We start from the raw sequence: 27,329 nt of genomic DNA on the forward strand, positions 1-27,329 counted from the left end.
ATTTCATTGTTCTACTCAGTTTTTGCCTTGCCTTTCCACCAAAACAAAACCTACAAAAATGAGGCAAAAGAAGGCTGGGTGAGGCCAAGGGCTACTGTAGTTTGGTAGCTGATCAGATGCATTTGCTAAGCTCCCAAAAGGAGTGTTTGAGCAACTATTCTTTCCATTCTTGCTCTCTAGCAACTGGTATAGAAGAGAGACACTTCCTGTAGATAGTAGCCCAGTGGTTTAATACATTCATGTGTATTTGCAATTACTGAAAACTTCTTTGGGTTCTGGAGACCAGGTACGAGAAAGCCACTATAGTATAACCATGACTCTAGCAGTACGTCAGCCTGAGAGAATGTCTTGCTTACCCAATTGCTTGTTTAAATAACGATGGTTTACTAATCCCCCTCTCCAGTTGAACTTCCTTGTCTCCTGAACTGTTTTTCTTCTTAATCCCTATTCAGTCCCACTCATCCCCTATCCCCAACCAAGCTGGTCACTGCATTTCATTCTGATCTGTAGGATAGTTCTAAGATGAACATGGAATACGTTGAAATGTTTGCTGATATGATCTCTTTGTAAAACAGCCACACTGAAAATATACAAGAAAGAAATGGCTTCCTTGCTAACTCTCCTTTGCATCAGAATAGACCTTGGGCAAACTGATACTTGTTTTTTATTCTTCTCTTCTCTTACAGGAATTTGGCAACAAAAAATCCATCACTTCGAGGTGTGACTTCATTGAAAATCTCATCACCAATGGTTGTGCAGGGCATTTTGAGAGCACAAAAAGCAGCATTAATATAGTAAAAAACCTTCCACTGAGCAGTAAGAGCTCTAGTGGGACTAATCCGGACGTTACCCAAATAAGGCCTCAAAAGATCTCCCTTAATCTGCGGCCTGGTGAGTGTTACTGAGTGTTTCTCATCATTAAGTTACACAGGCCGGGGCTACTAGGACTTACTGTTCAGCAACATCTGAACAGGGGTCTGGGGAATTCTGGGAGTTGAAGTCCACACATCTCCAAGCTGCCAAGGTTGAGAAATGCTGGTCTAGTCCCTGGTATTCAGCAAGTACAGTTTCTCTTTTACTTCTGAAGCTTGCAGTGTGGGATTCTCGATCAGGATCCAATTGGTGTCTTTCCTTTCAAGGCAAACTACCCTGTCAGTAGAACAAATAGTCCTGTAATAATTGCTTATTTCATCTCCTTCCTGGCCCCCATTTTCTTTTAATTATACTGGCTTTCCAACCAGTATGGAGCAAATTGGTAATATTTATATGGCTAAAACGTTGAGTCCCAAGTTACGCCAACTAATCTAAGTTTCTTATAAATAAAGTTGTCCTGAGAATTTCCTCACCTCTGGCTTATTTTCTGACAGTCCACTTGGAGTCCAACCAGTAGGCAGCATACAGATTATTGTAATAAATAACTAAATAAGGAATTCGCAACTTATGGTGAAACAACTGCTTTAAAATGTTATTAAACTTTGAACACGTGAGATCAAAATTTGGAAGAACCTGCAGTTCATGAGTCAGTCACTTCCAGAAATGTTGAATCCCCCACTTCCAATTATGAGAAATATCTCCCTCTCCCCTGTACTGCTCTAAACAACAAAAGTGCTTTGATTGATTTGCCATTATGAAGTTCTGATCCAGAAGCTAGAATGCTCGCTATTATTAATTGTCCACCAATATGGAAATTAGAGTACAGAAGGCGGAGGTTTCACTGTGGAATTAATTTGCAGAAAAGAGACCTTGGTTGATTTTCAACACTGGTGTACAAATATTTGGCCTTTCGTATTTAGACTTTTCTAAAGGGCACTTTATAATGTAGTAAAAGGTCACAATAAAAGTTGGATTCGTTTAGCAGTTTTGCATGGGCCTGGAATTCTTGTGTTGCTGTGTTGCGGAACAATTCAATCAAATGAGAGACTGAGAATATTTTTCTGCCTTGCGTTTCTTTCTTTCTGCAAATATTTAGAAGCATGTATTAAGCAGTGAGCCACTTGTATTTCTCTAGTTCGTTCATAAGGAATTCAGATGCCCCTTCTTGTGTAAATATCAAGAACTTTTAACATAGTTAAAGTTAGCCTAGGATAAACCCCCAAGGCCCTTTGAGGTTTTTTCCCACTGCAAGTTTAAATGCCTTGGAGTTTCATATCAATACAATAATTTTGTATCAGGCTTTAAAAAGCTTTCTATGCAGTGGTAGGCAACTTTCTCTTTCACAGTCATTTGTAATGCATTTATTAATAGCACTATTAATAAAGGTAGCGTTTTAACCCTTTCAGCTTGTACTGCACTGTGTCAGGGCAGGGGTGGGCAGTGTGAGGGCCTGCAGATATTGTTGGATTTATTTATTTATTTTCTATCCCACCTTTATTATTTTTTATAAATAACTCAAGGCGGTGAACATACCTAACACTCCTTCCTCCTCCTCTTTTCCCCACAACAACAACCCTGTGAGGTGAGCTGGGCTGAGAGAGAGGGACTGGCCCAAGGTCACCCAGCCAGCTTTCATGCCTGAGGTGGGACTAGAACTCACAATCTCCTGGTTTCTATCCCCATCAACCTTCACTACTGGCTGTGCTGTCTAGAGCTGAGGGGAGTTTACCTTTCCACAAAATCTGGAAGGCCACCCTTTGCCCACCTTCGCACTAGATGAGAAACAAGTAAGCTGCTTGGGGTGATTTGGTTTCATTGGTAAAATGCTAATGTATTATACAAAGCTGAATCTCTGAAACCCACAGAATAGCAGTAACTTATCCAAAGTTTTAGCTGGTTTATGTCACCTCTAAATCTAAATTCTCTAAATCTTTGTGCATTCAACAACTGATCTATACTTCTGAGTTATGGTTGCATGCATTTTTAAGGTTATAAGTTGTTATTATCAGTTATTTTTCCCTGTACATCATCTGAATAAGGATGCTCCTAAAGGAGATGTGACAGCAAAGGGGTCCATGATATATGGGTAAAATATTCAAGCTAGATCTGAAACTATATTTTAAGGCTCTCTATTGATAGGGATTCACATTTGATTCACAGCAAATTCACAAAATGAGAATCAGCCTCTGTATGATGCATGTTGATTTTCCTGGAGAATGCATTTGCAGAGAGAAAATAATTGCCCAACGGGAACAAACCTGTTGTGCAGAATGGGTGTGGGGGGGAGGTTTTTGTTCAGCTGAACTCCCTGTCGCATCAATCATTTCTGCTTCCTGAATCTTTAGGCAGCAAGTGGAAGTCTTATTTGGGCAGAATTAGAGGATTATATTCAGTGCATAGAAGCCAATGAAGTCAAAGTAACTTTAAAAGCAGAAGTCACAAAATGTGGAATTCAGAGAAAGTAATACTATAGAAACTCTGTACATTCTGTGTCTATATAAATGTTCCAGTAAGTAATCTGTTAGTTGTGCTAATGAGTAACCTTTATCAAACCTTGCACTAGCTTTTAATTGCAGGGGAAGCTAAGGGCATTCATATGGAAACATCACCAAGCCTAAAATAACCCCCATTTCCCCTGACCCCATAACCTTCTTCTTTGCTGTTCTCTCCCTCTTTTTTTTGACCCCCTTTTTATCTTTCCCTTCTCTGTGTGCTTCATCTATACCTTTTCTTTAGCCCCTTTCCTCCTGTTTCCTCTTTCCCTAGATCCTGTCTAGCACAATCTAGTGCCAGTTATAGAGCACTGAAACGACATGGGTATGTCAATCTGGAAAAATAAGTGGTCTTGGATGTGGCTATCATTAAGGCAATTGGCCCTAGTTACTGGACCAACCGCTCAAAATTATGTTGAAATTAAACATTTTATGGTGTTTTCCTCTTTCTCTACCATCCTCACCCTGCTTCCGCTGTCATTAATTGGAAATGTGTATGCATGGAAGAAATGCTTTATATCCTGGTCTCTTAGCTGAGCATGATGTAAGTGACGTATTTCTGTAATTTTAAACCTTTACAAAAGCTTGGCATACTGGAAGGGGAGAACAGCTATGCTAGAGTTATCAGGGATGGCTTTAGTTATGGAATTGCTTTTTCTGTTTTGTTTCTTATGTTTTATTTTGGGCTGCATAACCATTTATTGATGGAAAATCCTGAAAAATGTCATCCCAAGTACACGAAAGCTCTTTGTCCTGATTTGTGAACAGAAGGAGGATTACAGGGTAAACACCATAATCTCAGAGCTACATGCCTGTGTTGTGCAGCTGTTACTTGGACCAAATTATTTTTACTGTTACATCTTTATTCAGGGGCTTTATTATACAGGCTACAGTAGGATGGAATTGAGTGTTACAAGCCAAGTTCCTGTTTAGAAACAGCTCTTAATATAAGTGGCAAAGAAATATTTTACAAAGCAAGCAGAATATATATTGCAGTGTAAGGCAGCTGACACTCTCCTTACTATTCTGAAAATCCTTTCCCAGAAGTAGGTGGCTAATTAGGCTGTGCAAAAGAGCTGAATATTTTTTGGCTTGAAAATGTATTTGATGTAGTCCTTAGCAGAGATGCATCGTCTTCTTTGGAGCAAGGGGCTCTCTTGGCCTTTTGAGTGGCATTCTGGGCTAACGTTATCAGGGCTAGGAAGGCCCAGGGCCAAACCAAACATTAATTCAAATTTAAATTTAAACTTAAAGTAGGTTTAATGATCAGTGTCTTTGTAAATAGTTTTTCCATGTGATTATATTAAAAATTACAATTCAGTGGCAAATTAATGACTTCAGGAGCTGCCTGCTATCTTAAATCCCAGGCTTCATTTTTGTATTAAAATTGTGCTCGTGGAACCAGCTGTGTTCTTAAACACGATTAATGCATATTGTTGTGTTGATATACATATTTCCATCCCCATCTTCCTGTTTGAACTTTTGGACGAGGCCATTGGGCTGGTAGTGCAAAGCCAACTTCAGGTGTCCTCACGTATTTGCCTTACTGGTCCATAACACCCACGAGGTTGGAGTTGCGTACCCCAATCCTGATGTATTTATGTATAGTCCCTATATATAGTCCCTGCCCTAAACCTTCATACAGAGTGAGAACATCTGCCAGAAGGAGGCCTTTGTGTGCATCTTATCCAATCGGTGATAGCAAAGGAGTACAGATTGTGTGGAAGCTTCTGCTGATGCAGCTTTATCCATTAAAGTCCTCTCCCTGCAGAGGGTGGTGCTCTGCAGATAAATGTTTGGGAGACTGGTTATATTTAATATAATTATTATTATTCCAGCTCACAGTTATTACTGAGGATTGTCACTGCTTGACTGTCTGTGGATCTTAGATGAAGAGCTGTTGCGTAAGTCTACCACAGCACAGCTGTTTTCAGCCAAAAATTCATGAGGAATTTCTTTTGGTTCAGTTTTCTTTTTTATTCTTCATTCTCAGTTTCCCACCATTTGAAAACTGCTGTTCCTGCAGCCTTAATTGAAGGAATGGCTTATATAAGATTCAAAATAGAAAGAACGCTGCCTAGATTTTGGCCACGTTCATGCTGCAACAGGAAACCTTGTGCAGAAGTATTCATATTTTATCCAGGGCTATTTCTGGTGATGGGGAGTCTAAGAGGATGTTTTTGCACTTTAGGCTGAGTCAACCCAAGGCCAAAATAAATCTGTTTGGTTTGCTTTGCTTATTAACTTGTAATGATCTGCTGCTTCCACAGGTGACCCGGCATCTTTCAATGTGCAGGTTCGGCAGGTAGAGGATTATCCTGTAGATCTATATTATTTGATGGATCTCTCCCTCTCCATGAAGGATGATCTGGACACCATTCGGAACCTGGGAACTAAGCTGGCTGAAGAAATGGGAAAGCTCACCAGCAATTTCCGGCTTGGGTTTGGTTCTTTTGTAGACAAGAACATTTCTCCCTTTTCCTACACAGCCCCAAGATACCAGAATAACCCCTGTACTGGGTAAGCAAAAACCTTGGGTTTTTTTTTTTCACAATAAATGCCAAATATTCATATTGAGCAACAAGCTGGTAAACTTTAGGGGGATCCCTTAGTGTAAGGGAAATGTTTGCTTCTCACAGTTTTCAAAATTGTTTCCAAGTAAGCATAACACAAAAATATCTCTGGCAATTCTAGGATAGATATAGATATAGATATAGATATATATTGCGTTCAGCATTTTGATACTGGTATCAATGGTTTTATTTCCTGGAGAGATTTCACTTTTTAAAATTATATTAATGTAAATAAATGTTGGGAAGCACCAATGTCCTTAATAAAAATATTATTATGCTATGCTCTTATGTAGATCAATTATGGAGAAATGACTGGATCTTTGGAACTTGGCCAGCTTAGTATTTCTAATGAGATCTTAACTAGCAGTTGTTCTGCTTATACAGCAGGTCGGGTTTTCATAATGTGTGATTGGCCAAGCCAAACTCAGTTCACATGTGATATTTACCTACCTGATAGCTTTCTGTCTGTGCAAGTTGTGGGTGGTAGCAAAACCAGAAGTTACAATCAAACTCAGCTGTGATGTCTGTGAAGTTTTGCAAGCTGCTCAAACTGGAATTGCTAAAAGATTTTTGCAGCATTATGGAGATTCTCTGTTTTCCAAGGAGAAAAAAGTAATACCTTCTCCACACACACCCCTCCCCTGAGCTGACATCTTTCTTACAAGAAAGCTTGGTTGTATTGAGGAGGGCAGCAGGGAGGATGGTTAAATGACTATTGACATACTGTGCAGCTTCTGGGGTAATTTGCTTGAAAGCTGGAGGAGAAAATTCCTCTAGAAACTGCATATTAACAGTGTACTGATTTATATTCCTGGATGAATTGATTTCTAATTATGGAACAATTCTGGTTTTGAAATCTTGTGGTTTTTAAAAAAAGGTTTATAGCAACATCAGTAACACATCTCATAGGTCTTTTGATCCTTGAATACTGATATTCAAATATTGGTGGGACTACAGGCAAAGCTATTGGCATTAAAGGAAGATTACTATAAGGACATGGAAAAATTGGGCTTATCCTTCAAGCTGCTGTCACCCATCTTGCATTTGTATAAAATAATTTATGCCTCATGTCTTCACCTGCACATTATGTACCCCATTATTGTCTTCCATGAAGACTCTCCTGTGTCAGCCACATCCATTGATGGAAGTATACCTACTTATAGATATGTCCACAGTACATTACTTTTGTGAATGGAGCTGTAATTGCTTTAATGCCCACTTACTTTGCAAACCTATCAGTTAGCCTGCATTACTCCATATCCAACACTGAATTTTTACAGCAATGTATATTTGCTGGTGGCAAAGAACATCAGTGGAACTGTTTGAGAGGAAAAGGACAAACAGCCCTGATCTCATTGGCCTTAAACTGAGAAATGGTTCACTAAGATGTCTGTACAGTATGTTTTCAAAATAAAAGCTTTAAAACTATAGGAGTTAGAATCCCCCCCCCCTTTTAAGGACTCTTTATATTTTCAGCAAGAAGTAGCTGCTTCCAGAATCTTCAGCCAGTTAAGAAAGTTAAGAAATAGTTAAGTTAAGAAAGTTAAGAAATAAAACCAGTTTCTCAGTCCTGTGACATAAGCTCAGTATGGTCAACAGGGTTTACACTTAAAGCGTGTTTAGGGCTTCAACCTAGTAGTAGGCCCATGGATCAAGTCTAACATATTTTTGAAGTATTCCCTTCTTGGGGACTCTTACTTATTTATAACAAAGAGTATTAAGTAACTTTCGGCATAAGGGACACTGCCTCACTGCTGAAATTAAATGGGCAATGAATGAATACTTGGCTCTAGAAATAAGGCTTTTCCCATGGAAGGTTGTCTTGTGTCACTCAATCAGAAGTTATTAAGTACAACATCCTGCTCATCTGCTTTGGACTCTGATGTACAAAACTATGGAGAAACTGGATTCTACCATGTCTTCTTTAACTTGGTATCCCTGGGGTGCTGTACAGCAGGGGTTCCCAACCCCCGGGCCGTGGACCGGTACCGGTCCATGGCCTGTTAGGAACCAGGCCTCACAGCAGGAGGTGAGCGGTGGGCAAACAAGTGAATTTACAGCCTGAGTATTTACAGCCACTCCCCATCGCTCGCATTACTGCCTGAGCTCCGCCTCCTGTCAGAGAAAGCAAGCCCATTGGCTGCTGTCTCCAAACGGCACGAAGAAAAAAGAATAAAAGGTCGGGAAAAAGAGGAAGTGCTTGAATCATCCCAAAACCATCCACCACCACCACCACCCAGTCCATGGAAAAATTGTCTTCCACGAAACCAGTCCCTGGTGCCAAAAATGTTGGGAACCGCTGCCGTACAGTATGCTTGTTTTCCTTTCCTTGCTCTTTGGGAATCTTCTGTCAAGTCTACAAATAAGTTCCAAAACAATAGCAGAACATCATAAAAATTTTGGGACTGAAAGAGACTTCTAAGATGATCTGCTCTGAGATAAAACCTTTTAATATTTATTTATTTGCTTACTTTCTTTGTATTCAACCCATTCCCACAGTCTCTGGGCAGCTAACAATCAAGATCCACATAAAACAAAAAGCAGTCCCCTCAAAAATAACAACCCCACCCATAATATGAACAACATTGACAACATCAAAATAATAGAAAATTTATGAAATTATCTTTCTCCCAGATTCTAACCTTCCCTCACAATATGCTCTCTTCCTGTGCCAGATGGAACAACCTCTAAGAACAATACAGAACAACCTTTTTTTTTTGGAAGCTTAGATGAGTACGTTACAAGCAAAACACCCTTGTAATGAAAGAGGTTGTGTTAAGCCTCGCACATTATAAACCGGTTTACAGAGAAGTAAATTCCCAAACAAACTTGATCATATTCTAATTAGAAAAATGCTCCTACTACTGTTAGGTAATGCAGCTATTTGAGGATACCTTGGTAGCAGAACTCTTCTGCCTAGGCTACTCAAGGCTATTCCTTCTTAGGCTTCTACAAATGTCACATTTTCATTTGGCCTGATTTAGATTTAAAACTGGCTTCCAGGATACTTTGGTCTGCAGATCGAGAACAGAAGAAGAGCCACACTGGGATCAGACCAAAACCTATCTGTTTCTGTTTCTACAGAGGCCAGCCAGTGTTTTTTTTTTAAAAGGCAGAAAGCCATAAATTCAACAAAACAACATAAAAATGCTTTCTTTGAACATTGTGTTTTGTTGAAAAGACAGTACTTTAATAAAAATAGCACACTTGACAGTTTGTAGGAAATCAGAATTAATCCTGGTGTTTTGACTGGGGCCCTCTGTCATAATTCAGAGCAGGACTGGCTCTACCATTGGGTAGAATGGAGAATGCCCTTGCCTTAAGCAGCAGATTTTGAGGGTGAACAAGAGAGGGGTTCACCATTCTCTTCAGCTGCCTCTAACTAGAGTGGATTTCTTCAAAAAGCTGCAGGAGGTTGAGGTTAACAAAGTAGAGGAACTTTTATTTTATAGTGTGGAGTCCTTGGTGCTCTCTGAGCTTGGTTGTTTGCTTACAGACATTTTGTTGCCCAACTAGGCAACATCTTCAGTGCAAAGGGGGAGTGGGCCTTGCTCCCAGTTTATATACTGTAGCTTGCTGTAAGGATTGCCTATTCTAAAACACCATCAGACTCATAAGCAGGATCACAAAGATATCTGATTTATTAAAGAATAGTATGCAGGATCACAAAGAAAGCTGAGAATGGAAAAAGCGTGCCAAATGCAAACTAAAAACCCTCGGTACAAACGAGATCCCTCCCCCCGTAGAATCTTCCCAGGCTCACAATCCCAGGTGCTCATAACGGCTTCTGATGGTCCGCGGGAAAAGTCCTTGAGCAGAGCACATAACCCAAACACATTCCATTGAAACGAACACAGATACAGAGCTTGGCACAAGGTTTCACAGCAGCTCCCTCCCAACATAAACGCGCGTCAGCACCATGGCACGTGTAACATTACGATGTACAGTGCACATTGAAACAGTGAACATGACACTTGCCCTGTCAGTGTTGGCAGGGGTGTTGTTCTCTCCTTGGTAATTCCTTGATTATGCTGTTGTTTGCTGCTTGATCATTTGTCTGGTGTTAATTCTGATATTAATCTTTGCTTATCTGGGTGTTGATTGCTGGCAAGGAGGTGTTCTGGTCTTTTTGTTTCCTTTTTAGCTTTTTTGAATGGTATGTAAGTGTTGTTACCTGTGTGTGCCTGTTGATGGCTGACTTGTCTGAGTGCCATTTTTTTTTTTTGTAAAATTACTATTTTGGTAGGAAAGGGTAACCAGTCTAGCTGTGAAATGGTGTTACAGTTTTTTCTTTTTTTTCTATGTGGTACTAAGTCTGTCTAATTGTCTTTTATTTTTCTGCATGTTGGAGAATATTGTGTAATTTCAGTGGTTATATTTCAGATTATATTGATTATCTTTAGAAATCTCCTCACATATTGAAGTTCTCATCTATCTCCAGTGTTGAACAATTCTAAAAAAAAATTCTGTTCCCAACAATTCAGAATCTGTATTGTTTAAAGGAGTAAGATATGTCTAAATTTGTGTTCTTCTGCAACTTTGATGATGGGTGTGAGTATGAAATGTGATGGTGTTTCTGTACTAATATGAGGAACAATTTTTTTCTTTCCTTTTCAGATATAAAGTATTCCCAAATTGTGTTCCATCCTTTGGGTTCCGCCATCTTTTATCCCTCACTGATAAAATTGATAGATTCAATGAAGAAGTTCAGAAACAGAAGGTTTCCCGCAACAGAGATGCTCCAGAAGGTGGCTTAGATGCAATCTTGCAGGCTGCTGTGTGTGAAGTAAGTGATTTGGGGTGATGTGGGAATGATTGAAAGTAATTCTGTATGGCATGCTGATGCCAGGACTATTAGCAATGGAGAATAATACATGGACATAGCGTTATTTGAGGAATTGGTGCAAGAATTCTTACCATGTTGTGTATTATGGCATACAAACATCTCCACACAGGACAGATGCACTAGGTTGCTTTTCCATATCAGTCTGGTTGCACAGAAGGAGGAAATACTTCTTTCCTCTGTATTGCTGGTTTCCCTTCTTAATATCTATCTATCTGAAATGCAACTGTTTTTACCTATCTCGCATATTCTTGCAGGAGGGGCATGCTTAAAGAGTGTTAACGCCTGGCTCTGCCAACTGGCATAGGGGTTCATTCGTGGTAGGCAGCCCTGGGAGTGGTTGGTGGCTTGAGGATGCTCTCTGTGCCTTTTAGCTTCTCACTTTTAACTTTGTGTATTTTTATAATGGTTTTTATGACTTTTTATTTGTAAGCTGCCTAGAGTCACTTATATAGTGAGATGGGTGGTGTATAAATTTGATTAATTGATTAATAAAATAAATAAATGCTCCAGGTGCTGTCAGCTAAGAAGTGATGGCTGGCGGGGCCCAGAAGGAAGGCCTTTTCTGCCATGGTACCTGCTCTGTGGAACATCTTTCCACCTGAGATTAGTTTAGCCCCAACATGGCTGGCCTTTTTTAAGGCCCTAAAATCTTGGTTTGGGGCTTGGGCCTGGGGCCCTGGGTGTGTGATAGAGCCCATCTCTTAGCTTTGTCATTTATGAAACTCCACAGCTATGTTTTTATTTTCTGTCTTATATTATCTATTTTATTATTTTTAATGTTTTTTTGTTTATTGTTTTTATCTTTTTTATTGTAAGCTGCCCAGAGTCACATATGTGAGAGGTGCTGCTATATAAAATCAATCAAACAAACTAATGAATAAATGTAGTACCATGTTCCAATGCCCCAATGAAAGAAAAGCCAAATGCATTTGTATTGTTATTCTCCATGCCTCTTCAAACAGTGTTTGCATTTTGCACAAGGATTTTGATAAAATGCGCACCCTTTTTGCCTTCGCATTTTGCTGAGCTGTGTAGCTTTAGGGGTCTACTAGTTAAGGACGTGTTATGATGTTGGATGTATTCGACCAAGCTTCTGTTTCTATTGCCTGCTGTCCTTTTTTGTTTTTTAAAGCTTCTGCTCTGACCAAAACACAGTCTGCTTCTGAAATGCTCAGGAACAGTTGCCTCTTGTTAGCTGGCTTGGCAGAGATTCCTTGGCTGGCAAAACGACCATTAGGATTTAAGCTGCTGTCTGTGTAATCAAATGATAATATATCTATCACTTCCTTAGAGGGTGTGAGTACTTTTAGGAGAAACTAAAGACCAAACTGATTTATTGCACTTTCTACTAATAATGTTTTTCATGCCTTTTTTTGATATTCCCTTCACATTTATATTGCTGTCCTGAAAATTGCCAAGTGTACATATAAAATACTTGGTTTTTGCTCCAGAGCTGGGTGTGATCTGTTATAGTTTAATATCTACTGTGGTTTCAATATGAGAGTGGCCAATGAAAATATAGGCTGAGCATTTATTTCCCGCATGTTCAGTCCATATTAACTTCAAAACAAACATTTCAGCTCTGAATCAACAGTCCCCTTGGAAATGCTAGGTAGTAGGCTATTTTGCTCTATCCCAATGTAGGAATTTTGGTTCACCAGTTGTTGCTCCCAGCATTCGTTATCCCCATGTTAGCTGAAGTGCTGAGAGGTGTAGCTTAGCAACATTGGGAGGGTCACCATTCCCTATCCTCGGGTAAAACAATGCTATTGGCTAATTTTTGCATCCCATGTTCCACTTTTTCTGTCCGTCTCACATCCATTGTGGCATTTTGTTTGATGAGCATTTCATAGATTATTTAGGAGAGATATTGGCTGTTGAAAAAATTGCTCTGCTCTACTAATACAGGGTAAGAGTCCCACCGTGGATTATTCCCAGTGTGCAGGTGCTAGGCGTGCTGCTGTGGTGATGTCTAAGAGACAAAAGAAGATAATTGTCATGAGTACTGGTGGCGAGCAGGAGGGGGCCTCGATCCAGGGGGGAAAACGCATGCGTAGTACTGAGGAGTTAAGCAGCCATTCAAAGAGACACAGATCAGACCCGCCTTAACCTTCGGGGTTTATCTGTCTGGGTTTTCCCACGCTTCTTCAGTTTGTTAGGATTCTGTCTTGTGTAGCAGTAATAAACACTAGAGACCTACTCCTCGTCTCAGCGTGATTCCTGGCTGTTAGGACATAATTCATGGTTTCGCTGAATTGAACCCTCAAAATATAGACCTCTTTTATATCAGTGGTATGCGGGTCATCATTAGATTGTGCTATTGGTCCTTTCAAAGGTGTTTCAAAATTATGTTCTGCAAGTGAATTTACTTGTTTTGTAACAGCTACTACCCCTTTTATTTCAATGCAGATTTTCTGGTTGCAGAATTCAAAGATTTGGATATATAATTTTTTAATCTATTTTCTTCTGACTGGTGTGGGAGAGAAGATTGTCTACTTATATTACCTTTTCTGCATAGACTTTTAAAGGGTATGACAGTACCTCTCTTTTTTGGCTTGACTTTCACGTAGAAAGAGATTGGGTGGCGGAAGGAGGCTTCGCATTTGCTGGTCTTCACTACTGATGATGTCCCACATATTGCACTGGATGGAAAGCTGGGTGGCTTGGTGCAGCCACATGATGGACTGTGTCACTTGAATGAGGCCAATGAATACACAGCATCCAGTCAGCTGGTGAGAATGACACCTGGATGTTCTTTTATTCCTTTTATTAAGCTGTTTCATAATTGTGGTTTACTTCTGTAAGAGGTTAATCCATGGATGCATTTTGTCAAATGCAGAGCTTAGACTCATACTCAAGACCCAAGTTATGTTTTTGTCTATCCAGTTATACTCTCTACAATGTAATGTGTTTTTTTTTTTAATGGCTAAGAAAATTGTCTTGCACTGATATTTTAAATACCTGAATTTCACAGAAACTCTAGGTCCTTGTGGGCATAGTAGAAATACATGGTGCGTAATGGAATCCTGTGATTCCTTCAGTACGTTTTTTCAGTGTTGCAGAGGAAGGGAGATGACATCACACTCTGAATAATGCTTAGTATTTTATGTTTAATGCAGCTTAATATGCCTGCTTTATTTGTGGAAGACATTTCCAATCTTAGGTGATCTCATAAAGGCTAAGCAAAGTTGGGGCTGGTCAGTGCTTGGATGGAAGACTACCAGGAGATCTCACGGTTATAAATTATACCAGTGTTTCTCAGTCTCAGCAACATTAGGATCTGTGGACTTCAACTCCCAGAATTCCCCACCCAGCATGTGTGGATAGGTCTATCTAGTTACCCAAATCAAGCTTGACTGAGAGAGATTTTGATTTATAAATTAACATGGTATAATTAAGGTGTAGAGAGCCAGTTTGGTGTAGTGGTTAATTCATCAGGCTAGAAAGCAGGAGAATGTGAGATCTTGTCTCTCCTTGGGCACAAAGCCAGCTGGGTGACCTTGGGCCAGTTACTCTCTCTCAGCCCCACGAAGCAGGCAAGGGCAAACCCCTTCTGGGGGGGGAAAAAAACCTTGCCAAGAAAACTCACAGGGACTTGTCCAGTCAGTCTCTGGACATTATTGAACTGATTAAAAAAAACAAACGATGCTTTCAGCAGTAGCTTATATCAGTCTCAGTTACCTTAGTTCCTGACAATATAAATATTCTCATAGACAAATTAGTAATAATATCAAAGGAAAAAAAAACTCCTGATGCTTAACCTAAAAGAAATGTCTACAGAGAGTGCTTCAGCTTTCAGAATGAAGCGCTGCTTTGTTTTCCATAACTGTGGCCTTCTTTCTGTAAATTGCCAACTCTAACTTATCCCTTGGCCCTTTAATGAGGATGCAGTGTCCCCCTCCTCCCCTGCTGGAAAGCTTTTCTGACTGGCTGTCTTATGACAGCCACCTGGAGCCCTAGCACAGAACCATTCTTTGTTTCCCAAGTAAACAAAACAAATGTACATCTTGGTTGGCATTCCTGTAATTAATATACTAGCCTGGAAATTCAGTGAAAAGCTGGTTTCTGAAAGCATGGCAGGCAAGGCATAGGAGAGCATCTGTTTGCTTTCCAAAGAAAGGTGTGGATAGATTCATGGCTGATAAATTATCAGAGAAACTTTTAGCATGTAGACAGTAATAGTTATTTAGCGAGTGATCTTTCCCCAAGCTTTTGTCCTCTGCACAAAGATATGGAGCACCTTCTACCAACTTTGGTTGATATGTCCCCATCTGAATAAAGATTGCCTGGCTTGAATGATCTATACCCTAGCACCATGTTCTGTAGGTTCCTACTATACGTTCTAGGGTCGGTGAGAAATTTGATAGATAGATAGATAGATAGGTAGGTAGGTAGGTAGGTAGATAGATAGATAGATAGATAGATAGATAGATAGATAGATAGATAGATAGATAGATAGATCATTCAATCAATCTGCTTTTAGAAGAGAATCTAGCTTGGGAACTTCAATTAGTACAAAATATGGCAGCAAGAGGACTGATTGCAGTGGCCATTATTATCATGTACCCCTCTTCACTGTTCATTCCTAAATGCAGTTCAAAGTCCTGGTGTTGCTGTAGTATATAACCCCTTCATCATTTGGCACTACAATACTTGGAATGGTCTTTTCTCAAATATTCCAGCCAAACCCTTGCATATTGCAATATAGTGGGCTTCCCTTTTGCAAACCTAATATTGTAAGCACAGAGCAGATATTATTTCCTATCTACTTTGACAGATAATAAACAGAAATATATTTGTAACTGATTCCAGCAGTCCTGTGAAATAGCATAATTTCACAGGTGATGATAGATTCTTTTATTTGCTGATGGCAGGGAACATAGTTTGGTTCATATTCATAGCTGAGTTCAGGCATTTGACAAATGACTACACGAAAAATAACTCCACAACTGAAAATAATTCTTGTTTGCAGTGGTTTTGTTACTGATTGGATATAACAGAAGAATTTAAAGTCTACTCATAAGTAAACCTCAGTCAGCTCAGTGTAATAGAGATAATCTACAGAACTGCAGGCTTAAAGCTGCAAAATAAATAATTTTACATTATCATAATCTTATCCTGCTTTCCTTTTCCCTTTCAGGATTATCCTTCACTTGCACTTCTTGGAGAAAAATTAGCTGAGAACAATATCCACCTAATTTTTGCAGTGACAAAAAATCACTATATTCTTTACAAGGTAAGTGCTAGAAGAAAAGAAAGATCAATTCCTTGTTTGGAACACCTGTCAAAGTGCCGGAATTTTCTTTTTTTCCTTAAGCAAAGGGTTGTAAGGCTAGTGTTTGGGAGGAATAGCAGCTTTGAATTAAAAAGCATTTGAGTATAATTATGACTGGACTTTACAACCAGAACTAACTGGGTGAAATTTAACCGCTTGTATAGCCTTTCCTTTTCCTATTTCATTCTTATGTTAATTTCAGACTGAAGCTTTGGTGAAAAGAAGTTAAGTTTCCTAAAGTAAATGGATAAATATTGATCACACTAAAAATAGTTATGGATTTAATCCTTATTGATTCTACATAACTCAGTCTGCCATTACTTAATCATATTACATGAAAGTTAATTTCTGCAAAGTAATTTCTCAATGGCATTATTTCCTTTTATTACCCATTCTCCCAACAATTAACATTAACATCAAAAGATCAAAAGAACTATTTAAATGGATGAACTTTTGAGCACAGGGAGTTTTTTGGTTCAGATTTCAATGTTCTTGTATGCTCTGTTTTACAAAGAATCTCACAGCCCTAATTCCAGGAACAACAGTAGAGATTTTGTATCCAGACTCCCGAAATATTATCCAGCTTATAGTCAAGGCCTACAATGTAAGTTTCATACTTTTTATTCAAATGATAATTATCAACTTAATGCATACATAAAAAGATTATAGTTCATTTTTCCCTTTTGTGTATTCTCATCTGTATTTCTCTTTCAAACTTGATTTCCATGTGGGATTAGCTTGAGTGTGTGTGATACCACATATTACTTTTGAGAGACAGTAAAGTTAATCAGCCTTCTGCCTAGCGTATGCTACAGGTCTTTTATTTGCCCTTGTCCACTGCACCCTTGATGGGAATCTTTTAATCTCCTGCTTTTTTGGGTTCAGTCTTCCAGCCTGATTTCTCATCATAACCAAGTCTGAATACAGCCATGATGGATTTTTTTTTCTGACCAAAATTCTTCTAGAAAGCACTTACGCATTTTCTCTTGCCTATCTTTTCTCTCAAACCACAATTTAAATATTATCAGGCTTTGATACATATTAGGATGTATGGTTGCTCAGTACTAGCATATAAAGTCATTCATGACTGCCCAGTTCCCAAAGGCCCAAGTGGGATGTTAACATTTATAATTATAAACATCCCAAATGGGATATTAAATAATTTAAATGTAAATTATTTACCTCTAGATAAAGGTAAAGCTCTATTTTTGTTCTTTAATTTTTACCTGGTGCTTGCTTAGAACACCGACTAAAGGTTTTCTGGATTGTGTAAAAGGTTTGGTCAGTATCATTTTGTATCTTTTGAAATGGCTTTGAAGGATTTTAGAACGCAAAATTTTTTGAATCTTGCTAAATAGTCACACTTTCCTTCATGTTTCAGTTTGTTATGTGACAACTTTTGTTTTCTGTTGTAATTAAATGCTATTCTGCAAGAAATAGGTGGACTAGTCCCAGGTCTTGAGGCAGTCCTTTCCTGTGGCTTGTGTTTTACTCTGCAACATTCACAGCTTTCCTAAAGGTCTGATTTGCAATTTATACTCAGGTGCATTTTGATACCTATGTGACCTTAGCTACATGTGCAGTAAAAGCTGTTTATACTCTATAGATTCATTCAAAGACCGTGACCCAATGACCGCATCTATATCACAAAAACAATCTATGCTTTGGGTAAGCTTCTGTGCTAGGTAACAACATCCTGGGGGACAATAGTTGGCACTGGAGCTGTGCTTTTAAATTCTTAACATTGTTAAGGGGTATCTAACTTTGGTTACCTCTATTTTTGCCTTCCTTTATGTAGGCATACAATAATTACAGGAAGGAAGTATGTATACAATAATTATCTTCAGTTCTGCCTTGATGTTAGATTACTTTAACTATGCTGATTTTAAAAAGTACAGTTTTGCATAAACTGGGTTTGGGTGGCAATCACAACCATAAACAGCAGCTTTCAACCAGTTAGGAATTAGTCTGAACTAATGTTATTATGACAATTTTTGAATTAGCAAATTCAATTAGCCTCTAGATTCTAGATCCTAATAATGAAGAAAGACTAAAGAATTTGAGAATGTCATCTAGATGATGAGAAGCTGGACACTATAGACTGTGAAACAGATTCTGATAGTTCCTGCTACCACTGATTCTCTCTACTTTGTATGCGGTTCATCTGGACAGTCCACTTGTTTCTTCATACTTCACATATTTCCCATCAACTTGCAGCTGCTCATTCTTGGTTGCACTGGCCATTCAGTTTTTCTTAGAAAAGATTAGTGTGTGTCTCTGCAATTCAACAAAGCAGCATTTCCAGTTAGTTCGATATCAAAAGTTTTATGACCTCATATAACATTTTAGTTGTCTAAGAGATGTTTGAGTTGGGTCTTCTCAAACCTTGTTTGTTCTTAACATTGTGTGGTGCTGCTGAATTAGCAATTTGAATTGTTTACCTTGGAAGGACTCAAACCACAAGGGCAGTGATAACCAGTAACACTATTCCTTTTATAGCAGTAATAGCTTGTACCTGTTCCATTAGTTGTTTCTGTCACAGTCCTACTACTTTGCATATTATTTTTTAAAACATCTGATGATATGAGTACCATTTCATGACATTAGGGAGTGCTGAATATATATCAGAATAACCAATTACAGTAGCAGTGGTGATCACATATTTAGCTTTGAATTCTTATTAACTGCTTCCTCATTGTTCATCTTGTTTTAGAGTGTTTTTTCTATATTGTTTTAAGACAGATAAGTATTGTGCCAGAATGTTTATTACTTCCTTTCCATTCATGAATGCCAGAATAGCAGCACTGAGTTTTCATGCAGTTATTATGTAAAGCTGTGCTGCTGCTGTGGCTTGTGAAGCCACAGTTTCCTTACGACTGATACCAACAACAACACAGCAGTAAGAGGAACATATGTATCATAGCTAATGCCCTATAAAGTAATATAAATTTAACTACCTAACTAATAAATAAATAAAGAGAATAATATTTTCAGTCCAACAGAATTAAAATATGGCTCCCAGTCCAACTTGGGGCATCTACCAAGATGACCGTCTTAAACTATTTCTGCTATACCCAGTAGATTCAAATAACAACTTTGTCCAAAAAACCTTGAATTGATTTGCTGCTCTTCATTCTGGGACTTTACTCAGGAAAGCAGAACATGCCCTCCCCCCAATGGAGAATGGTGGGATTGGATTATGACTTTTTCCCCCAAAACTTGCTTCCTGTAAAGCAACAACCATATGGCTCTACCATTAATAAGGATTTATTAATCCTTATTAGTTAGCCCATCCCATTCTGGCAGCTTTTATTAATCAAATATTTGGCTTCACCCCTCCAAATAACTTGCTTAATAGCTGCATAATACCAAAAATAGAACTTGCATGCTGTAAATTTTATGAAAATGATGTTAAATTGATTGCAACTTTCCCTGGTATGTTGATGTGGTGCCTGCCTGAAGAAAAAAAAGCCAGCTAATATTTCCATACTGAGGAAGCTTCTAAATAGCTAGAATCTGCTTCCCAAAATAAATTCTCTAATAAGAAATAGAGGAAAATTTCCATGTCAATTTACAATGTTTATATGATTTTACTTGCTCATTTATAAATATTAGATATCCAGACATCTTTATGTTCACAAAATGATATATGTGCTTTAAAAATCAGTCAATCAATCAATCTTTCTTTTCTAGAGTATTAGATCAAAAGTAGAGTTAACTGTCTGGGACAGTCCTGATGACATTAACTTGGCTTTCACAGCCACATGTCAAGATGGTTTATCATATCTTGGAATCAGGAAGTGTGAAGATCTTAAGATAGGAGACACGGTGAGTTTGCTGCACCTCCATTTGCAGTTTGGGAAAAGTTGGATATATTAAATTTTCCCTAAAGAAGAAGCTGGTCATTGTAATGCTAATCTACTGTAATTCAGTTGTGCTGCTGGTCATGGGGAATCTCTTGTCAGTTGTAACTTTTCTGGTTCTCTTGATAGTCCTTTTCTCTTCGACTTTCTGGTATCTTTTTTTTTCTCTGTTAGATGGGAAAGTTACTCCTCTGATGTTGTCTTCCAAGCTAGCCCCAAAGTCTCGGGGAAGGTGACCAAAGAATTTGTGGGGAGAGGGGCTACTTGTTTGAGCCAGCCTGGGCCATACTGTTTAATCTGAAATATTTAAGAGGAGCCTAGTTATGGGGCTGATTCTGTACTCTTTTTCTAAATCAGGGAATGGCATAGTTGGTATTACTAGTGGCAGAATGTGCTGCTAAGTGCATCTGTATGTTCCCATTTGGCATGGAGAAAGAGAGCAGGCTGCCTTCCAGGAAAGCAAAGAACCACAAAGACCCTTCAAAAGAACCTGGAGATCTTCCCCCCTCTTGTCTTTTTCAAACCAAGCCTATTTCTAGATGCATCAGAAACAGGCTTTTGAATAAACCCGGGGCAGTGCTAAAGTTACATGCCTACAGTACTCCCCTTCCAGTTGCTGGAATCTGTTCCTTCGTTTCATTGGACAAGGACAGGTAATAGCAGTAGTTGTTTTTTTACCAAGCTTGCCCCTTATTTTTTTTAGCAACAGTTCTGCATTCTCCAGGCAACTTGCAAATTTGTATTCATGTATAAAAAAAGAAAAGGCAGCACTTATTTGTAGTCTAAGCCATTGGTCTTTACTTCTCAAGAAAAATAGTACTGAGCTAAATACTGGTAGAATCATCAATTTAACAATTAAAAACCAAGCAGCTACTCATTTTTAAAAGACCATATGTATTTTTCTCTATCTCGATTAATAAAGTATTTTAAAAGTCTGAGAAATTTTCTCTAAAACCATCCCAGTCCCATGTGTATCTATGCATAAATAAATCCACTGATTTGGATTTATTGACAATGGATTGACAATGAATATATAGGATTGTGTCTTTAATTTTTGTTTTAAAGAACAAAATTTTAAATAACTTGTAGTATATGGAATTTAAAATAATACATTTTTCAGATCAACACATTCCTTAGCGTGCATGCTTCTATTTTAGTTTGTGTATATATAATGTGTATAAAGAGATTTATCTTGCACTATTCACCAGAATTACAGGTGCTCATAATTATGCAAATAATGCCTTTGATACTATCTACACAAAAATAACTTTTCAGGCTTCTGATTACTTTTCTTTCTCACTTCTCACTGCTCCTACACAGGTTTCCTTTGAGATATCAGTAGAGGCTCGGACTTGCCCAGCTGAGAATATCTCACACACCTTCACTATCAAACCGGATTGGTTTCGGGACACTGTAGAGGTGACTGTCTCCTACAACTGCACATGTGGATGTACCAAAGAGATAGAGCACAGCAGCAGCAAATGTAGTAGAAATGGCACCCACGTGTGTGGATTATGTGACTGTAATCCTGGCCATGTAGGAGTCAAGTGTGAATGTGAGGAAGGAGAGAGTGGGACCACGTACCACAACATGTGCCGAGAAGCTGAAGGAAAACGTATCTGCAGTGGCCGTGGAGAGTGCTCCTGCCACCACTGTGTGTGCTACAAAAGTGAATTTGGCAGGATCTATGGGCTCTTTTGTGAGTGTGATGACTTCTCCTGTCCAAGATACAAGGGCATTCTCTGCTCAGGTATGTGTTAGTTTATCTCAAAATTCATTTGCGTGAGCAGGGAGGCACCTCAGTTTTTTTTTTATTTGCTTGTTTGCTTGCTAATCCTTATATGCTGCTGCAGTTAAAAATGACTTTGAGCGTCTTATATTTCACTGTGTAGTGTAGTGTAGTATAGTAACAGGACTAAAATAGATACTGTAACAACAACCAATCATAGCAATCACGAACAATCATCAGGAATCAGTGGGGATGCTTCATCAGGAGCAGTCCAAGTGTACAAGTACTCTCCAGTGGCCCTCTAGAAAGGCACTAGATCTTTTGAGTTTGCTTTCCTTTGACAAAGACGCTTGCTCATGCGAAACTCATGCAGATATTTAAGAGACGTGCCGAGGCTGTTGTGTCTGCAGGTCTGGGAGATGAAGATTCCCAGAAATAATGGACATGAAAAGGGACAAGTCTGGAGGGGCTCCTATGAATTTGAGTAAGCAGTGGTGGCATAGTTCCACAGTGACTGTAGGGCTGTTGGGATTTTATTCAATCTTGCTGACCATTAAGGTCAGGGAAGAAAATATCATAGAGTAAAATGGACTTGCAAAATGAGACACCGTTTTTATGAACTGTACAAAAATAGATTTGTATCATCCGCTGAGCCTGAGTCATGCTGGGCACACATGATTCCCATAAAGATACTATCCAGAATTTAAATGAAAAGAACTGAAAGTTACAGCAATGGCTGAAGAGAAAATCGAGAGGAAATACAATATCATTCTTTGATGACTCAGCTTCCTCTCCCCCCTGCCCCCTTCTGATGCAGATGGCAACATGGAATCTGGTAACCTCTGTTTTCAGTGAGAAGTTAGAGCTATTTTCAAGAAGTTCCACTGAGGAGGGTGGGAAGGAGGGAGAGAGACAGAGATCAGAAAAGCTTGAACAGTAGCCTTTAGAGGCTTATAAGACAAATAGTGTTGAGCCTCTTCCTAAAGGGAAGAAAAGAAAGGACTTGTTTCAACTCCAGCATCACTAGCATAAGAAACATGCAATTGATTGTTGGAGTCAGACATATCTCAGGCAAAACCCATAAAAAGTGTCTTGTTGAATGTGGGATAGACCGTACAGGAATAGACGGCCCTAGGTCGCCAAAGTGTTAGGAAGGGTCACAGTTGTTGTTTTTTCTTCACTCAGTGGAACTCCTTGAAAACTTGACTTGCTCTCACTGCACTCTGTTCTCAAATAAGCATAGAAAGAATAGCATACTTTGAACTAGCATGGGGAGTAGGAGAAGTAAATTGTCAGAGTAGGGAAGGGAATGAAACAGTTACTCAGCACTTTTTAGACTGTAATTTAAAGCCAACGTCTTCAACCTAAGGTTCTTCAAATTAATTGGATACAAAAGTTCATCGTCCCCAGGCAATGTAGGACATCTGGAGAGCTACATGTTAGGAATCCTTCCTTTTGCTATGCTTCTCCTTTTATTTATTTTATTTTATACAAGTGGCAGATGCAGTTGATCAAATCCACTTAATTTTAGAAGCACCAAATCTGGCACTGATTACATTTGGTGGCATTCAAACTCAGGAAAACAAGAATTCCCTGAGGAAAATGCAGAGGGTTTGCAAAAGCAATCAGTGACAGTGGAGCAATAGAATAAATAGACACAATGAAGAGAACATGGTAATGAGTGTTTGCATAGTTCTGCACAAAATAATAATTAAAAAATAATAAAGAAATTCCCCTCAGTACTTGATTGTAGAAGCTTGTAGGTTCTTGTCAGGATGTTTTGACTGTAAATTGTAAAGACTTGCTTAAGATTGTTTTTTTGCTTTGGGAAAGAAGAAAGAATAATGTTTTAAAGTTTGATGACTTGGCTGTCTGGAAACATTCCCAGAGTGATTCAGTAGGACTTCAAATGCCATGCAAGTCAACATGAGACATTGTGGTTTATAGAAGAAATCAGTCTACATGGGTAGAATAAATCCTAAACCACATGGCATATTCAGTCATGTCAATGTTGTATTCATTTTTCATGCAAATAAAATAAGAATGTTCGTACATTGGGTAGGAAAATATAAGACCATTAGTGCAGCAACAAAAATTGGAGAAGTTGAACCATTTTACACATTACCGAATGTTAAGATTTGAGGGGAGCCGTGGATGTTATAGAATGATACTACTAATGCCATTACAAAATAATAATAATAATACTCACAATAATTCTGCAGGCATTATGTGGACATAAATTAATCCTACTTATAGAACTGACCACAAATTACAGGTGTGAAATACATGGGTTAAACTAAGTAAATTAAAGAGACTAGGTGTGTCCTATTCCTTTTTAATAAATTTACAGACATTTCTAAAATTCTGTTTTCACTTTGTCATTATGGGGTACTGAGTGTAGATTAATGAGAAAAAAGTGAATTTGAACGATTGTAGTATCAGGCTGCAACATAACAAAATTGAAAAAAGTGAAGGGGGTCTGAATACTCTCTGAATGCACTGTATATTCAGGAACTGGTTCCACTAGAAAGTGAGATATGACAGCAATAGACCAGATATAAGATAGGAAAACATCAGGTGCAAATGAAGTACCCCTTGAATTGTGTAAAGCTGCTGGAGAAAAGATAGTTAAAGTGCTAACAGACCTGTGTCAACAAATATGGATCAAGACAGTATAGTCTAGAGCAGTGTTTCTCAATCTTGGCTACTTCAAGAAGTGTGGACTTCAACTCCCAGAATTCCCCAGCCAGCATGCTCTTCTGGGAATTCTGGGAGTTGAAGTCCACACATCTTAAAGTAGTGAAGGTTGAGAAACACTGGTCTAAAGACTGGAAAAACATCAGTCTATATAACTGTACCAAAGAAAAGAGATGTAAGGGAATGTGCAAATCACCATCCCATTTCAATAATTCCTCACATTTTTTTGCTTAAGATTTTATTTGGGGCTTTCCCCATGACCCCAGCTCTGTGCTGTCCTCTAGTGTGATTTGGGAGGAAAACACACTGCTTGGAAAAACTGCTATCATCACCATGTTCTTCTTGCCACGTCTGCACAAAAAGCCCAGCAAAGTTGCTGCCCTCACATGAGGGCAGGGCTGCAGCACTTGGAGGCTGCTGTGGAGTGGAGTTGGGGGAGGCGAGGTGTGCAGAGGAAAGGAGAGAAGATCATAGAAAGTGTCCCCTCTCTCTCTTGCTAGGTTTCTCTCCTTCCCAGCAAGGTTCTGGGGCTGAGAAGGTATGTGGATGAGGCCAAGGAAGAATAGAACAATGTAGGGAGAGAGAAATGCAAAAAGCAGAGGTCAGTTTCAGGAAAGATAAACACAAAATCAGATAGCTATGGAGACAGCAAAAGAATGTAAAGAAGAGGTTTAGCTTTGCTTTATTAACTACAATGTCGCCTTTGATCGTGTCAATTATACTGGAATGTGGAATTTATCAAAGTTAATAAGCACACGAAAACACCTGATTACTCTTCTGAAGAACCAGCACAATGAACAAGAAGCTACAATGAAAATGGAATTTATACAGAGTGATTCAGAATATAAAAAGGAGTGAAATGAGGATGTCCCCCTATACAGCAAATACAACAATGGCAGAATTGGAAGTGATGATAACTGGAATCAAAATAGGATGCTGAAATGCCAAGAGTTGAACATACACAGCCAGCACCACTTAGTTACTATAGTCAATAATAAAAAAAGCTTACAAGTGCACATTCAGAAAGTAAAATACAAAGTGAAAAATCCATGTTAAAGTAATCATAGGTCAACAAAGATATCACCTTTATCTTGTTAATATTTAAGGTAATGTCTTTGTTGACCTATGGTTACAGTGAAGAATAGAAGGTGGTAAGTTTTGTTTTCTTGGGCTCAAAATGAAGTAAAGAAGAGATTAATCATAGGGAGATTCATTGTAGGGAGGAAGGCAATGACAGATTTAGGCAAGATCATGTGAGATATTTCTATGACCAGTAAAGATTAAAGTGATTAAAGCAATGGTATTTCTAGTCATAATGTATGATTGTGAAAACTGGACACTGAGAACAACTGAGAGGAAGAAGATAGATGCCTTCAAAGTATGGATCTGGAGTTGGTTACAAAGAATACTATGGATTGCAGGAGGAACCAAACAATCAATCATGGACCAAATAAACACTGACTCTTCTCTTGAAGGTAATGATGAGCAAGCAGAAACTCCCATACTTTGGGCATGCAGTGCCAGTGGATGATAGACTATTACAAATGACCAACCATGTGTGACAAGATTTTGGAAAGTAGGAGGGGAAGATAATGGATAAATTGGATGAATGGAATCAAAGTTTTTATGAATATCCCTGAAAGAGCTGCAGATTGTCACTAAAGCACGTTGAGATGGCAAGCATCTCTGTTTATCCATGCAGTCATCAGGAATTGTGTCTGACTTAGTGGCACCTAATTAATTAATTAATTAAAAAAATGAGAATCTGAACAATTTCTTCCAATACATCATTCAGTTAAATTACCTGCTGAATTGATTCCATGATTTGATAATAATTCTCAGTAAGTTAGTCCTTCCTAGACCCATACTCATACAGTTTTTGCATTCCTAAATCTGTGGAATAAGGCGTAGGTTTAAGTCCCTGCCTTGATCTAGGAATAACATCATCTCCAGCAATGTTACAAGAATGAAATATGGGAAAATATATAGCATTTTCATCAGTTTCTTAGAAAAATAATCTCTTTGTTCTACTAGTTAAAAAGAAAATCATCTTGTACAGATTTATATAGCTAGCATATCTTTGTTGTTGTTTATTCGTTTAGTCGCTTCTGACTCTTCATGGCTTCATTGATCAGCCCACGCCAGAGCTAGCGTATTTAGGTATTACCAGTTCTCCCTTGTGCATGTGGGTGTTTCTAATTCATGACCCTTCTGGTGAACTCTATTTATGACTTTTGTGGACCTATTTAAAAACAATGTGAGCCAAAGTGGAGTGTGCTGGTCTGTTTTAGCATAACTCCACTTCAAGGGAGTCATGAAAAAGAGTTAGGCATGGTGTGCTTCTATTCAGTCTTGCCAAGGGGTTGACATGGAGAAATACGAGGTGAAGGTTTAGGCCCTTCAGTTATAACGAGGATTGACATGAACAGTGGGAAGTGGCGTCCTCTTCTTGTTTTTTACTCATAACAGGAAGGCTTCTACTGTATGCATTAGATTGAAAGGATATTACCATGACTGGAGTCCCAATATTGTTGGATTTTGGCCTTTTTAGAATGTGCTCTGTGTGTGTCTTGAGGCTGTCAACCTGATTGGTTCTTGGGTTCTTGCAGACAATTTGTTAACATCCCAATCCTGCAAATCTCTCTTTCTCACTCCAGATTGCTTGCTCCCATTTCTCACTGCTTCTCCCTGTGATCCTCTTGGTGAAGAACTGAAAAGAGAGCCATCTGGGCCTATCTTTTCAGTAAAGCAGCCCATTAAAACTCTGTTTAAAACCAATTAATGAAATACTGAAAAATTTAACCTAATTCTAGGATACTGGTAAATCCCCTATATACTTAAAAGTTATATTTTTCTTTATTTTTTCTTTCCTCTTTTCTTTTGTCTGTTTTTTTCCCCCAAATGTGTAACAAAAAAATATATTTTTAAAAGTTGCAATGCACTCCTTTGGAATTTTCCTTCTTCCTTCAAGTGCAGAAATC

At 38.6% G+C, this 27,329-nt stretch overlaps 1 protein-coding gene across 1 annotated transcript in view; it reads left to right on the forward strand.

The window, feature by feature from the left end:
- The window catches only part of ITGB5 (integrin subunit beta 5), a 74,218-nt gene that overhangs the window by 16,054 nt on the left and 30,835 nt on the right, over positions 1-27,329 (forward strand). Inside the window, exons 3-10 of the mRNA XM_063288770.1 lie at positions 687-891; positions 5,636-5,885; positions 10,556-10,724; positions 13,355-13,516; positions 15,925-16,020; positions 16,574-16,663; positions 19,753-19,887; positions 21,243-21,672. Coding sequence (XP_063144840.1) covers positions 687-891; positions 5,636-5,885; positions 10,556-10,724; positions 13,355-13,516; positions 15,925-16,020; positions 16,574-16,663; positions 19,753-19,887; positions 21,243-21,672 — 1,537 coding nt within the window. The remainder of the gene's footprint in view (positions 1-686; positions 892-5,635; positions 5,886-10,555; positions 10,725-13,354; positions 13,517-15,924; positions 16,021-16,573; positions 16,664-19,752; positions 19,888-21,242; positions 21,673-27,329) is intronic.

Source organism: Candoia aspera, chromosome 1 (genome assembly GCF_035149785.1).
Source record: "Candoia aspera isolate rCanAsp1 chromosome 1, rCanAsp1.hap2, whole genome shotgun sequence".
Lineage (NCBI taxonomy): Eukaryota > Metazoa > Chordata > Lepidosauria > Squamata > Boidae > Candoia > Candoia aspera.